The following is a 16655-nucleotide window of genomic DNA, read 5'->3' as shown; positions in this document are numbered from 1 at the left end:
GATATAATTCATATACCATACAATTCACTCATTTAAAGTGTACAATTCAGTGACTTGGTATATTACACATTACTAATCTTTTAAACTGATAAAATACGCCATTTCGACTAAGTGCACAACAATTCAGTGGCATTAATTACATTCATAATTTCGTGTAACCATCACCACTGTCTATTTCCAAAACTTTTTCATAACCCCAGTGTGTCTGTAATCATTAATAACTCACTATTCTTCCCTATTCCTCATCCCCCGGTCTGTCTCTGTGACCTTGCCTATTCTAGAAAACTCCTATGAATGTAATCATACAATATTTCCTTTTGTGTCTGGTTTAGTGCACTTAGCATGTTTTCACAGTTCATCCATGTTGTAACATGAATTAGAACTTTATTCCTTTTTATAATAGAATATTTTTTTATTATTTATATATATATTTCATTTATCCATTCATCTGTTAGTCGACAGCTGAGTTGTTTCCACCTTTTGGGCTCTTGTGAATAATGCTGCAGTGAACACTGGCATAAAAATAACTGTTTTGAGTTCCTGTTTTCAATTCCTTTGGTTATATACCTAGGAGTGAAATTGCTGTGTCATATTGTAATTCTTTATTTAGCTTCTTGAGGAACCACCACACTTTTACAAAACAACTGCAGCATTTTACTTTCCCAACAGCAGTGTACAAGGGTTTAAAATTCTTCACATCCTCACCAACACTATCCATGTCTTTGATTTATAATCATTCCAGTAGGTGTAAAGGGGTTTTGGTTTGCATTTCCCTAATGCATTTTTTTTTTAATTGAAGTCTAGTTGATACACTGTGCTACTTTAGGTTCAGGCGTACAGCATAGTGATTAAATCAGTCTATACATCATGGTATCCTCATCACAAGTGTAGCTATCACCTGTCACTATACACTATTACTATGCCATTGACTATATTCTGTGTTGTACCTTTTATCCCCGTGACTTACTCATTCCATAACTTGAAGCATGTATCTCTACTCCCTTTCACTGATTTTGCCCATCTTCCCACTTCTCTCCCCTCTGGCAGCCATCAGTTAGTTCTATTCATGGGTCTGTTTCTGCTCTTTATTCATTTGTTTTGTTTTTTAGATTCCACATGTAAGTGAAATCATACAGTATTTGATTTGTTTAGTATAATACACTCTAGGTCCATTTATGTTGTTGCACATGGCAAGATTTCATACTGTTTATTGCTGAGTAATACTCCATCTCTCACACACACACACACACACACACACACACACACACACACACACGCACACACCCCACATCTTACATCTTATTTATCCATTCATCTATCAATGGATACTTGGGTTGTTTCTATCTTGGTTATTGTAAATAATGCTGCAATAAACATAGGGGTGCATACATCTTTTTGAATTCATGTATTTGTTTTCTTTAGCTAAATACCCAATAATGGAATTATTGAATCATATAGTTCTATTTTTAATTTTTTGAGGAATCTCCATACTGGTTCCCACAGTGATTACACCAATTTACATTCCCACCCACACTGCACAAGGGTTCCTTTTTCTCCACACTTGTTATTTCTTGTCTTTTTGATTCTAGCCATTTTGATTGATGTAAGGTGATGATCTTATTGTGGTTTTGATATGCATTTCCCTGATGACTCTTGTGCATATTCTTAATAGCTAATCTGAACATTTTGAATAGGGGAAGATGATAATGCAAGATAAATTAGAGAAAGAAAGAAATGATGCTAAGAATGCTGTTGAAGAATATGTATATGATTTTAGAGACAAGCTGGGCACAGTCTATGAAAAATTCATCACTCAAGAAGTAAGTCTAAATTACATAATTTTTTATTAGAACTATTTGTTTGACAGTGTTAATACGAATTATGTAAACAAACATACCAAATGTGTTACTGTTGTCAATCCCCTTGAGCCACATTTAGGAATGATTCTTAGTTATGTCTCCTAATTGCAGAAGTATGGTGAAAAACATGTTAATGAATAAAAAGCCAGAGAAATCTGAAATTTAATCTTTTATACTTGAGAAATAGTCTGTCCTTCTTTGATAACTTCTAAGGAGAGCATTTTCAGTCAGTGTCTCTTCAATGTACAACTAGGACTTGAATAAACTGTCTACAATATTGGAAGATACAGAAAATTGGCTTTATGAAGAAGGAGAGGACCAACCTAAACAAATTTATGTGGATAAGCTTCAAGAACTAAAGGTAAATTTTTTAAAGTCCGTGTTAATTTTGAATAGAACATTGTTTTCCTAAAAATTGTGGTGTAGAAGCACATTGTCTATTTTTAATAAATACATTAGAAAATACTAAGGTATGTGTAAGAAGAAATGTTCTCTAATCTTAAAAGCAATTTTAGAGGTCAGTAATGCTATATGATAACTGAAATTAAATAATGTATAATCATATTTATTCAGACACTCAGATATAAATATGTAGCAGATGGCTGGAATGTGACCACTTTTACATTAGGCATTTTTTTCTGAAATGTTATTAAGAAGTGATTTGTGAACCTGATCCCTTCTTATCCACTGGAGGATACACCCTTTCTCTGCTTCTCCCCCCTTCACTGTGCCGTGATTTTGAGGAGTATACGCTGCCCTTTTGTATTTTCACATTGCAACTGATGTGGACACCTGGCCAGTGAAGAAATTCCAGTTTCTTTCACAAAGAAATACGGAGATGTGGCAACCATGTCTCCTTTTTCTAGGTCAATGGTATGATTTTAAGAAACTATCACTATTACTCCTTTCTTTCTGCTTGCCTACCCTACCCTGAAAAAAATACTTTTAAATTCAGATTACAAGGATTACAGGAATTTGTCTTTTCTTCTTAGTGTGCATCATAGCAGTACTTTAATGTTCACATGAATTGCCATGGGCTTTTATTGAAGTGCAGACTATGATTTGGTACATATGAGGTGGTGGGCCCATGATACTGCATTGCTAACAAGCTTCTAAGAGGTTCCGATGCTGCTGGTCCCTGAGCCATTCTGAGTAGCAAGGGAAATACATAGATGATATTGATAGGGTTCCTAGGATATGGGAAAAGGCAGCCCTTTAGGATTGGGTGAGCAGAGTATAAGAGAAGTTACTTAAAAGCAAAAGCAAGTATCTTGCAAAAGTTGTAACTGTCTTCATGCCAGTAAACTACTTTCAAACAGAATAATTAGCAACCAGGAAAGCTGATCTTATAGCAAAACTAGGCTTTATCACATTTTAGCTTGGTGGTGGTGTTACTCCCCATCTCCCTAAAAGAATGTATGTATTTTGGGTAGTAGGAACAGCCAGGCAGCTGAAGTCAGTAGAAATAACTAAAAAGCCCAGCAGCTCTCAAAAAGGATTATTTCACCTCAAATATATAAGTAACCATAGAAATGAATGTTGTACAAGTTTTCACAGGCCTTAGTATTGGGGGGGGGAGTGGCTTTTAAAAGTTGGCAGTGCTTGGTCCTTTTTCAGAAACATTTACAGTAAAATGTATGATGTAAATAGACTAAATGCAATATGTTGTCCTGGAACAGAAAATTATGAAATCCACTTAAAGTCTGGAGTTCAGTTAATGGTAATGTACCAGTGTTGGTCTCTTAGTTTTGACAACTGTATATACTGTGGTAATACAAGATATGTAAGATGTTAACATTAGAGGAAAGCAGTGAGAAGTACTTGATGCTCTATTATTTCCTTTGTAACTTCTCTGAAAATCTAAAATTATTCTAAAATAAGCTGATTTTTTTTAAGTACATAAACCATCTACAAGAAAATAGGTATTCATTCTTCTAATGCATCCCCTTCCTCAAAATTCCGGAGGCTGTTTTAACATTCCGGGCACTTGGGGCAAGGGGCCAAAGGTTTGTTTTTTGGTTTTGTTTTTTTAAGTGCTATACTTCCAGATCCAGGATTTCCATCTAATTAACAAACATAAATAATATTCAAAAGATAATATTGAATATCTGGAAATACTAGTAATCGTGTTGCTTACAGAGTTATAATAGAAGTATTTGCGACCTGTGTCAGATAAATTCTGCATGCGATAATGTCTTTATGGCTAATAGGTTTGGAAATTTTCAACACAACTTTGAAGGAATTAAAAGTGTTGCCTTTGGATTTGACAGGAATCAAGAAGTGGTAATCTTAATAAATGAAAGACATAAATCATTAGGCATCCCTGTAGGATTGCATAAGGAAATAATCACTGGAATTTATTTTCATGTAAGGGAAATAGAGAAGGCATGTTTTGATCTGGCCAGCTTTCTTTCCTATTCATCATCATGTAAGGGTCCAATAAAACTTGTCTTCTGTTAAAAGTCATTTTCGGTTAATAACTTTTTCTTTCAAAAATTTTTCTTAATAGAAATATGGCCAGCCTATTCAGATGAGGTACATGGAACATGAAGAGAGACCAAAAGCTTTAAACGACTTGGGAAAAAAGATTCAACTTGTCATGAAAGTGATAGAAGCATACAGAAACAAGGTATTAAAGTCACAGGGCAAGCTGCTGCTGATGGCATGTGTTTTATAGTACATGGTAGGATGGGGTAATAAGTTCTCAGCCACAAAGCTGTAGCAGTCGTTACTGCCAAATTCCGGAGACCTTGTACTCTAAACTTACTATTTTTTTTAACATTTGTTTATTTTGAGAGAGAGAGAGTGGGGAGAGAGGGAGAGGAAATCCCAAGCAGGCTCCACGCTGTCAGTGCAGAGCCCTGTGTGGGGCTCAATCCCATGAACCATGAGATCATGACCTGAGCCGAAACCAAGAGTCAGATGCTCAACCAACTGAGCTACCCAGGCACCCCTATCTTTTTATTAGAAAATTACTGTAAAGGGTACTAATATATTTAAAATACAGTGCAGTTATGCTGCTTTAATCTCTTTAAATTACCTAAAACCCACACTTCAATCCAGTGACTAAATCTATCATTTTCTTCTTAGAGATTTCATTATTGATACAGTGAAAGAGAATTTTTCTTGGAACTTTTTTTATTATAGGCCTCTTGAAGACTGGACAGTGCTAGACTTTATTTTGTTCTTTTGCTTTTGGTTGCTCTCTGTCTTCCAGTCTATGAGACATTTGTGATCTCCTGTACCCTTTATTCTTTTAGATGCACACCCAAATCTATATACCCTTAACCTGCCGACTGTTTTTAAGCTTCAAATATTTAGTTACATCCAAAAGGAAATATCATTTATATAATAGTAAGATATGACAAAATTAGGCTTACCATTTTTTCCCCTAAACTCGAGGTTAGCAGGCTTTTTTTTAAATGAACATATAGTGAATATATTAGGTTTTACAGGCTAACAGTTCAGATCTGCCATTGAAGTGCAAAAGCATCCATATACAGTACGTAAATGAATGGGTATGGCTGTGTTTCAAAATAACTTTATTTAAAAACGCAGGGGAAAAAAAACGGCAAGTAACAGGTTAGATTTGGCCTGCAGGACAAGTTTGCTCGCCCTTACTTTGAATAAATATTCACTATAATTTCCCCAGTTTTTATCATGGGAGTTAAAACTGCATCAGTAAGCAGGAGAGGGTAGCACCAGATTCAGGCAGGTTATCTTAATAACTTATGTTTACCAAACAGTGAATTTTAAACAGTTTTCATGGATTATCTTAATCTCACAAGGATATATCATAAGAAAACTGCAGTGCTTAAGCAATTTGTCAAGGATTACACTGGTAGTAAATGATGCAGTTAGGATTAAAACTTGAACAGTCTGAAGTTAACATACAAACTCCTATCACCTATGCTACTTTGTACTACACAACGTGTAAAAAGAGGTTGCTTGCTTTACAAAATAGACTTGTAAATTTTGTAACATAAGATTACAATCCAGCCAACCAGAAAGAAGAATCCAGGCACTGATTGCGAATGTGTCCACTGCTGTCAGTGTCCAAAATGTCCATACACGTACAAAGAATAGAAGGATAATGGAAAGGTAAGACGGAAGCAGACAAATAAAAACACCAAGAATATTTCAAATATGGCACTGGACATCCACATAACAGTACATGGCCCCATGTTCCCCAGGCTTTAGCAGTCTTGAGTATGCAGGTTTAAGATACCAAAGCAAGACGAGACTTCACCTACATTCAGGGATTTTGAATTTTTCTTATGTGCTGTCTTCAGTTCAAGATGCTGGAACTACAAGCATCAAACAAAACATTGAACCTGTTTCTAATATGCTTTGATAGGGAAAGGTGAACAGTAAATAAGTTACTTCAAAGGAGTCAGATACGGGGGCACCTGGGTGGCTCAGTCAGTTAAATGTCTGACTTCAGCTCAGGTTATGATCTTGCAGTCTGTGAGTTTGAGCCCGCATCGGGCTCAGTGCTGACAGCTGACAGCTGACGGCCTGGAGTGTACTTTAAATTCTGTGTGTGTGTCTCTCTGTCTGTCTCTCTCTGCTCACACTCTCTCTCAAAAATGAATAAAAAAATTTTTTTAAGTAGATAGGGATAAAGGACTATTGAAAAAGTAAGGAACCACCAAAGGTGGAGGAGATTTGTGAGAAGGGCAGACTAATAAGATGATATACTGTTAGGAGAGAACTGAAGGAAGGGAGGGCTCAAGGTGTAAGATAACTGTAAGGGAAAAGTTGTAGAAAAAGGGAGAGCAAGTTACAAAACCTCAAGGGGAAAATGTGTTGAAGGAACAGCAAAGAGGCCAGTGTGGCTTAAAACAATGGGAATAGGATTAGAACCTAGTGCCTAGTAGGCTATCATAAAAGTTTGGCTTTGAGATATGAAACCATTGATTGGAGGTTTTTTTTTTTTTTTTAATGTTTATTCATTTTTGAAAGAGAAAGCATGAAGAAGGGAGGGGCAAAGAGAAAAGGGTACAGAGGATCCAAAGTGGGCTCTGTGCTGACAGCAGAGAGCCTGATGCAGAGCCTTCAAATTCATGAACCATCAGATCATGACCTGAGCCAAATTTGAACATTCAATCAACTAAGCCACCCAGGTGCCCCCCATTGGAGGTTTTTGAACATACAAGTAACATGATATGATTCATTTTTTAAAGGATGTAGAAACACTCATTTAGACATTATTAGAATAACACAAGGAATGATAGAGGCTTGAATCTTGCATATTGAAGGGGGAAAGTCGTAGTCAGATGTTTGCACATTGTAAGATTTGGTGATAGATTTTATGTAAATGTGACAGAGGAATCAAAAATGACTCCAAGGATATGGCCTGGAAGGATGAAGTTGCCATTTACTGAGATGGGGAAAACTGGGAGGAGTAGGTGGGGGTGTAATCAGGATTTTGAAACATAGGTGGTCATTTCATTCTTTATAAATGGAAATTCAGGTTGGAAGTTGGATATAGAGTTGGGAATTCAGGGAAGAGGCTCAGGCTAGATATCTTTTTAAAACATGCATGTGAAGGGATGAATGGGAAGGAATATAAGATGTGATCCATGAAGTAGAAGGGAATTCAGAAAAATGTGGGGACCCAGAAATTGGGTCTTCTACAAGCAGAAGAATACGTGATGAAGCTTTATAGTTGTAAAACACAACATCACCATTCTCCCAGTTCTTTGGCTTTGGAGTACTCTTTTCCCTTTCTCTTTATTTTCTATGTCCCATCTATAATCCATCAGGAGATTCTCTTTCTGTTGCATTGCCATTTCTTTCTCACGATTACCATCCTAAACCCTGACTTCTTTTTTTTTTCAACGTTTATTTATTTTTGGGACAGAGAGAGAGCATGAACGGGGGAGGGGCAGAGAGAGAGGGAGACACAGAATCAGAAACAGGCTCCAGGCTCTGAGCCATCAGCCCAGAGCCTGACGCGGGGCTCGAACTCACGGACCGCGAGATCGTGACCTGGCTGAAGTCGGACGCTTAACCGACTGCGCCACCCAGGCGCCCCCCTAAACCCTGACTTCTTAGATTACTTTCTGTATGTGGTAGCTGTAGTTGTGTTTTTCAGACAAAATTTTATTATGTACTTCTCTTTATCAAGAACTGTTGTTCTGTTATATACTGAGAATTTTCTGTCTAGCTTGCACTATGCCTTTATTCCCCTACTTCTCTTTATTCCCTAACAACTGAATTCCATGCAGCTTCTTTCTTGACTAAGTACTTTTCCCTTGAATATTCTGCACTAGTCATTTTTTGAAAAAACCTGACTTCTTCAGAAAGACTTTCCTTTTAAAAACCCACATTGATTTTTTTCTTTCTCCCAGTCTCTTCAGTTTTGTGTAATTTGTATGTGGCTTCTTCACATGGGTATGTGGGAGGTATACGTTCAATAAGAGTCTAAATCTTTTAAACGGAAATTATTGTTGCTTATGGAAATATTTTCTACTAAGTAAAAGGCTTTTTTTTAATAGGATGAAAGATATGATCATTTAGATCCAGCTGAAGTGGAAAAAGTTGAAAAATATATCAGTGAAGCCATGAGTTGGCTGAATAGTAAGATGAATGCACAGAACAAACTAAGTCTCACTCAAGATCCTGTGGTGAAAGTCTCCGAAATAGTTGCAAAGTCAAAGGTAAGTAACTATGAAACTTTCTTTTTAATGGGTTCAAGCCATTAAATATTTTTTTTCTTATTTTACAGAGCACACACAAGCAGGGGAGAGGGGCAGAAGGAGAGAGAAAGAGAAACAATCTTAAGCGGGTTCCACACTTAGCACAGAGCCCAGTGTGGGCCTCGATCCCACATCCCTGGGATGATGACCTGAGCCAAAATCAAGAGTCAGACGCTCAACCGACTGAGCCACTCAGGCACCCCAAGCCATTAAACGCTTTTATTGGGAGCCATACTTTAAGCAATAATCAGCTTGCAAAAGAACTTAGAAAAACAAATTTAAGGCTAAATTTTAATTTTGCAAAAAAAAAAAAAAAGATTTCTAGGTGGGACATCTCTGTTCCTTGATTTAGTCACATGAGGCTGTGTTTTTAAATTTTAAGTTTACTACACAGTGAAGTAAAGCAATGTGACAACTTCTTACTGTTATATATGTCAGACTTTTCTAGACTGGATGAGACTTCTAAATCTCCATTATAAAACTTTGCAGTGTAGGTTTTTGACATCATTTGAAATCTGTAAAATTCTATGGTAAAATCTTATTTCTGAGATAAACTTTCCAGCCTAAAAAACATTACTAGTGAAAATATCAAAGATTATCATAGAAAACACCGTGAAAAATATTGAGATGAACTTTACAATAAAACTAGCATTTAAGTAGAAAAATGATTAAAGACGTCAGAGAAGCAATTGACAAAAGAAAACATACATAACTCATCCTACTAACTCTCCTTTACCCATCTTTTCTTTTCACTGGTCATGGTTGTGTGTTTACATTCATAACCTTTGTCACAAGTTGTCAAGGGTGTGAAGAAACGGATGTTTTCCCTGAGCAGCTTGGTTGAATTTGTTTCATTCTTTTTGTATCAGTATATGTGTAGAAATTTAAAGGAAGTATACGTACCTTTAACCCAGAAATCATAATTCTAGGAATTCATCCTAAATCGATCATTACACAAGTATAGGAAGATAACCTTCCTGGTAAATTAGCAAAAAGTTGAAAGACACAAATACCTGTAAGAAACTAGATAAATGGAAGCATCTGTACAATACTTTGCAACCATTACATGATTTTAGATATGAAGATGAGTACAACGTATATCTTTTAGATATAAAGATTTAGATATAAAGATTTTATATTTAGATATAAAGATGAGTACAATGTACTGAGTGAAAAGTTACCTCGCTATATAAATTAGCACGTTCATAGATTTGTAGGTTTGTATATATGTGTGTGCGTGGACATGTATCTAGAAGGATGCTCCCCAAAACGTTAATGTTACTCTGTAGAAGATGAAATTCTGGTTGATTTTTTTTTGATTCAGTGTGTTTTCAGGTTTGTTTTTTTTTTTCAAATCAAAGTGTTTTCCTTTTGAGAAAGTTTTGCAACAAAGCTATAATAATTTACTCCTAATCAGATGAAATATAGAGTGTGATAAGAGCAGTTTGCCACTACAACATTCCCCCAGTGGGGTGCCTGGATGGCTCAGTCAGTTAAGCGTACAACTTGCGCTCATGTCATGATCTCACAGTTTGTGAGTTTGGGCCCCACGTTGGGCTCTGTGCTGACAGCTCAGAGCCTGGAGCCTGCTTTGGATTCTGTATCTCCCCCTCTCTCTGCTCCTCCCATGCTCATGCTCTGTCTCTCTCTGTCTCTCAATAATAAATAAACGTTTACAAAACAAAACATTCCCCCAAGATGTTAGTCCCTGTCTTTCCTTCCCTCTCCCAATCTCTGTGACACTGGTCTTGAAAGATTTTAATGGTCTTTTATTTCTGTGTTAAAAAGAAATAAGGGCAGAGAAAATACATTGTATTTATTTTAAATTATTAAGTTGCATTTACATTCATGACTTATTTTCCTTCAACATAGTTCTATAATTCCACTTATTAAAGCTGTTTTTGTGTAAATATCAGTTTATGAAATAGGTGTTATTTGACAGAATTCTCATAACAGAGCATCAGGCATAATTTAAAGGAATAAATTAAAAATTATTTCTTCCTAAGTAAACTATATTTAAATTATGAAGAACCAGTTTTTAGGGAGATTATATACAAAGAATATTATTATTAAAGATTGAAGAGTTCTCTGTCAGCACTAACATGCACTAACCCAGAAGTAAATGCTTCATTGACATATTTGAAGAAACTTGGTTATCTGAGCTAACATAAATTCAGGAATGTCACATTAATGTGGAATTTAGAACGTTAATAGTAACTTACTCTGTAGTAATTTTAATATAATCACTTCTCTTCATGTCTTTAGGAACTGGATAATTTTTGTAACCCCATCATTTACAAGCCCAAACCAAAAGTAGAGGTTGCTGAAGACAAAACAAAAGCTAACAGTGAACACAATGGACCAACGGATGGACAGAGTGGGACTGAAACTAAACCAGATATGACAAAAGACAGCTCCCAGCATCCTAAATCTTCTGGAGAGATGGAAGTGGACTAAGTCTTAATTTTACCTTCACATAATTCAGACAGTGCAAGCAATCACCAAGGTCCATTCTTCCTTTTACATGTGGTACACACAACATACGTTCAGTTCTTAACCACGTTTTGTCATTTGTTTTTTGGAGTAGTTTTGAAAAGTGTTTTATATTGAGTGCACTTCTGTTCATTTCCATTGCTGCTTATGTGAAGCTTTAGCTGAGAATAGATTTATAAGTCAGTTTAAGCTTTCCTAATATATGTTATATCAAATATGCGAGACTGATATATAGTTGGCAACAATCTACCTTATTTAAAGCTTCTACTTGGATAAACCTCAGCTCCTGTATTTAGGAGAGGATACTGTTTTGCACTATTGCAGAAGCATAGATTTAATTGCATCATCATTTTGAAAAACATTGAAATTGATGTGGTTTAAAGCCACCGAGGCACTGACTTTTTTCTAGTTATTGTAGTTATAATTTAAATATTAAAACAGATAATCTTATTGGTGTGCCATGAGAACTCCAAAGTGCTGTCATCACATAAATGAACTAAATCACATGTTGAAAGGGAAAACACACAATTTTTATGTTAAGGTGACACCAGCAGTTTGCATCTTTTATTAGTAATGTGGATTGATGTTTCCTCAAGAGTAATTCAGTGTCATTTTCACTTGAAACTTCTGATCTATTTGTCCTGAAGACCAGCTGCTGCTAACATAATACTAGCCTAAAGATGAGGCATTTTTGATGAAAATACCTTCATGTTAAGGGGCAAATGCTATTGACCGACTCAGATGTTCATGTGTGATGTTGATAGCCTTGTTTCAGTTTTAATAGTTGTTTTGTTTTTCTTAATTGACTTTGTTAATATCTGAACACAGGTTTGGGAGAAATGGCACAATGTACTGCATTATATACATTTATCACTGATTTACATAATGTTAAGAAATAGATAAACACTTAAGCGGTAATACTTGAAAAGAAGTACTTATACCGTAAGTCTTAGGAAATAATGCTTGTAATAAACTTAACTATGTTACACATATCAACAGGCATAGAATGTTACATAAGTGTAATATGATATGATGTGATTAAATTATAGTTCCTGCTGTTACATTACCTGTTCAGATCTTGGCTCCAGTTTTGGTGCTTCTTATATATATTATATGGGACAAGGGACTGTGAAATTATGATATTTTAAGACTTAATCAGTGCTTCATCACCAGACTTGTTAACGTTGTTCAGTTCTGTCCAGAGGCTTGAAACCATTTAAGTATGGGAGCAGTCTGAAATGACTTTTCAGACCTACGAGAGGCATAGACCATGCATGGCACTTGTGTTTCATGCCAATCAACTAGATTAATAACCTAAGTTAAAATTTTGAAAGGCTCACTTTTTCCCAAAGCTAAAACCTTTATATTAAGATGAATTAATAATGACTTTCTTACATAGTAAAAATTGAGAGTTTAATATCTTTAGGGATAGTCATTATTTCTCACAAATAGTTCTCTTAAGAGAGATTTTGTTTCTACAATGTAGTCTGCACTGAAAGGGGAGCATATGGAGCAGTGCATTTTGCAGGGATTTTTATTCATCCTTTTTGAGGGAGATGTCCCTTTTTTGCATTAAAAAAATCAAATAGACCCAATATATTTTTAATGTCTTCTAGTCTTTAAACTTCTCCTTGTCTTAATACTCTTAAAGTGAACTAATTATATCCACTAGTAATTAAATACTTTCTTTTTAAAGCATCAGTTGGTTTTCATTTATAGGTTGAATATATAGGTTCATTTCAGGAAGAGCATCAAAGTTATGAAGGAGTATTTCAACAGAACACATTAGGGAGTTCGAAGCTTTTCAAGAAAATCTCCACCCACTTCGTTAGGAGCTATGTAACTCCAAAACTTGTGAACAAATGTGTAAATAACCCTTTCTGCATCTGACCTAATATATCTGACATCTTCCCTTCCTTCTTAAATCGGTTTATGTAGTTCTGTGTTTTAGATCTATAACATTCTAATTCTTACATTTATATAACACTTCACTTGATAAGTTAAATACATCCAAAGATAAGATGTATGCTTTCCTACTCATCCAACTTAAATGATATTTTCAAAAGCTATTTAACCTTATGATGTAGTTGTTTACTGAATATAAAGAAAAATATGTTCTCCTTAACAGTTCAGGGTAGAAGGCATGGCTCAGTTTAATCTGCATGGAAATATATGCAGTACTAGACAAAAAAATTTTTTTTCAAAATAAAAAGCCACTATTTTAGAAGTTATTTTAGAAAAGACATAGAAAATTAGAATGTTTTCCTATAATCAAATATGAACTAAGTATGTAGAAAATAGGATGATTAAAATACACTTTTACTCTATGAAAAAGTATAAATCACTTGGTTTCCAAATCCACCTCCTGATAGCCAATCATACTGTGATTATAAAAACAAAGATTGCTTAAATAACAAAGTTATTTAACACAAAGTTTGTGATGCTTTAATTCCTTTAGTAGTATACAGAATTCTTAAGTTTAAAACAACTAGAAACAGTACACCAAAGAATTGGGCTTTTGGAATAAACAGATAATAATCGCAGTTTAAAAGAGTGTAACTAATTAGGTTTTTCCTAAGAAGAAATAAAGATTTCTTAGAGTTTCTCGGCCAATTTTCAGTATATTTATGATTACTTCCTAGATAGCTATATTAATGAACTTGGGGCTCAATTTTTATATAATAAGTATGAAAACATTTTATCCAAATTAGGACATCTTGAACTGTTTTGAAAAATTATCAATACTTAAAGACAATGAGCATTCAAATACAGTGATCAAATTAGCTGACTTCAGTTTGAGCCAAAATAGAACCATTCCTCTGTATTCATGAATTTGAGTTGTAATAAGCCTATAAACATTCTCATTAGGATTTTGTTTTGTTTTTAACAGGTGATATTTGGTAGTTAACAGTTGAAACCTTGGCATTGATCTTAAATATCATAGAAGTGATTCTTAAATGACAAGACAAATATAACTTCACCTTTCTCACCTTTTAGAATTTTACAACCAGAAAACTTCAATTCTAAATTAAATGTTATTTTGTGATTAGACTTAGGAAGTTTTAAGTAGAATTTGGCCTGTGATATCTGATTCTATAAAATTAATGATAAGCATTACTGATTGTATCAATATTTAAAATCTGATGGCACTGATTAAAGTTAGCCACTGATGACTTCAAATGTCATTGGTAGTGTGCTTAAAGTGTGATTCTAATATTATGCTCTTACTCTACAATCTTTCATAACTACCATTTAGCAAACTAATCTTTTAAAGCCATCAATTTCAGAAGACAGAATTTTGATGATCAAAAAAGAAAAGCAGGTTTGAAATTTCCTTTTTTGTTAAGGTCTTACCATTTTAAAAGTTCCCAGGGAGCACATAATCTTTTCTTTCAATAAAAAAGTAACAGAAATTAATGCAAAGACCAAAACTCTTAACCAAAACAAAAAACTTCAGCTATTTTGCTTCCTCATCTAATTTTAAATGTACTAATAAAATTTATGTTCTTCCATATACTCCTGTGTTTCCTAAAAAAAACCAGCTTTGGGTTAATACTACAGCCAGATGTCTAAGTTTTTTTCTTGCTGAATTCAAGGGTATTTGCTTCACACTTTAAATAAAAAGGCACCTGGAATTCTTAGAACGTTAAACTGAAGCTGCTTAGAAGAAGAAAACTTAACCTCTGTGGCACAGTGGTCAGTACCTGTTAGGTGGTAATGGCTCTTTCATCTTCCAGATCCCTAAGGCTACCTCTAGCATATTGTTAGAGTAAGTATTAAAAGAAAAAGCACATCTATTAAAACACATTATTAAAGGACTCGGAACTTTCAAATCAAAAAAGCTAATTGAATGATGAGCATTTTATTCAGTCTGTCAAGCAGGTCAAAATCCATAACCATAACAAAAATTAATAGTATAATCTTTGCTTTGGAATCTTTTACTGTCCTAAGTTATAGGATGATTATTAAGGAAGTATATAGATACCTAAAAATGACCCATCCTGTACAGAGATAAGGGAAATTCAGTATGTTTTATTTTTATAGTGTATAAACTATAAATGGAAATGATCTTTCTGGTGCATCTTCATCCATTTATTCTCTCATCCAATTCTAGGCTCTTGTATAATCCTATTTTTCTCCAGCACATTTTGGTTTTTTTATTTTAGATGATTTTTTAGGTCTTTCATTTTGTGTATTTTTAAATAGTTTCACAGCTATCCTATCCCTTTGATAGCTAATTTTATTGCCTTTGTTGCCTTCTAAACACCAAATCTTATTACTGTGAAGAATTTTTTGACTCTTATAAATTCATACCTGAAAAGCTGTGTTGTAAGTTTCCTCATGTAGTATCTCTAAAATTTAATAATGGCTTCTAGAGTTTTCGTATTTTGGCCTTAGAATACTTTTAAGTAGTTCTGGACCAAAAGAGGTCAGTTTTGTGAATTATCATATATGAAGAAACCCAACATTCCTTATTTTTAATACAGATACCAGTGTGACAAAATAAGGGTCAGAAATTCAAAATTGTTAAAGAGTTAGCCACCTTCCATTGTTTGTTCTTTCTGATTTACATACATGTTCTGTGCATCTTCCTGTTTTGTTTTGTTTTTAGAATTTCCTAAATTTTGTGCTTCTAAGACCTTGAGTCAAAATGCTCTTGAAATCATATGGACCCATCCAGAATAAGGTGTTAAAATGTCATTAGAAGGTAGGGAAATCTAGGAAATGCTTTAAAGTATTGTATTATTTTCTCTGAAATAAAATTTTATGGCTTAATGTCTTGGAAGCAGACTCACATTAAAAGTGGTTACCTTTTATACTTGGTAAGATGAAGCCATTGTTTAATTCTACAGTATATAAAGCAGTTTTTTAATGAAATTATCAAATTGTTTTAGTTCTAATATGGCATCCAAGTCATTTTTTCTTTTCTTCAACCATTATTAAAATAATTTCTATTGTGACTCTGACTCTAGTCATTAGTGTAAAAGAATTTCTGGTGGTTTAGTTCCTATTAGTTAATAATTTTGTTTTTAAGAAAACTACATTTTGTAATTTCCAAGTTTGTTTTCAATACAAAGAGTAACCAGTGCAATGCAGACAATCATAACCAAGTGTGATGTGTCTATAAAAATAATCAACTGATTTTTGCATGTAATAGACCCTCAGCTTCAACAAGCTGACATGAGAATGGTTTGTGATGTTACACTAACATTCTAGGAATATAAATTTGGCATACAATTTTGGTTCACAAACATCCATAATAATGTTACATATGGCAGGATCAAAGTATATAAAATACTTTCTGTGTATGTAAATTGGCATCTTCATACTAGTGAACAAATAGCAATTGATAATAAATGCAATTCATTTTTGGATGACAGTGCACCTTGTCAAGTCATGTAATTATAATAAGTCTATACCTACTTGTTCCTTGAACTATGTGTTTTGCACACCTGAGGTTTAATTGTCACATACTGAACTTAACTGACTTGATGGTGGTTTGTGGACAAGTCATTAGAGACATTTAAAAAAATTTACTTAATAAGGGAGGGTCTTTAAATGAGCAAATTTTTCAAACCTTCAGATGCTATTTATTGAT

At 34.3% G+C, this 16655-nt stretch overlaps 1 protein-coding gene across 2 annotated transcripts in view; it reads left to right on the top strand.

Annotated features, from left to right (window-relative positions):
* HSPA4L (heat shock protein family A (Hsp70) member 4 like) overlaps window positions 1-16431 on the top strand; it is a 54896-nt gene extending 38465 nt beyond the window's left edge. For both annotated transcript variants that reach the window (XM_030313105.1, XM_032592902.1), the window contains 5 exons: window positions 1695-1820; window positions 2113-2220; window positions 4369-4488; window positions 8363-8524; window positions 10829-16431. In XM_030313105.1, coding sequence (XP_030168965.1) covers window positions 1695-1820; window positions 2113-2220; window positions 4369-4488; window positions 8363-8524; window positions 10829-11020 — 708 coding nt within the window. In that variant the 3' untranslated portion in view covers window positions 11021-16431. The remainder of the gene's footprint in view (window positions 1-1694; window positions 1821-2112; window positions 2221-4368; window positions 4489-8362; window positions 8525-10828) is intronic.
* Window positions 16432-16655: the final 224 nt, after the last annotated feature.

Source organism: Lynx canadensis, chromosome B1 (genome assembly GCF_007474595.2).
Source record: "Lynx canadensis isolate LIC74 chromosome B1, mLynCan4.pri.v2, whole genome shotgun sequence".
Taxonomy (NCBI): Eukaryota; Metazoa; Chordata; class Mammalia; order Carnivora; family Felidae; genus Lynx; species Lynx canadensis.
This window is presented reverse-complemented; position numbering and strand designations above follow the sequence as displayed.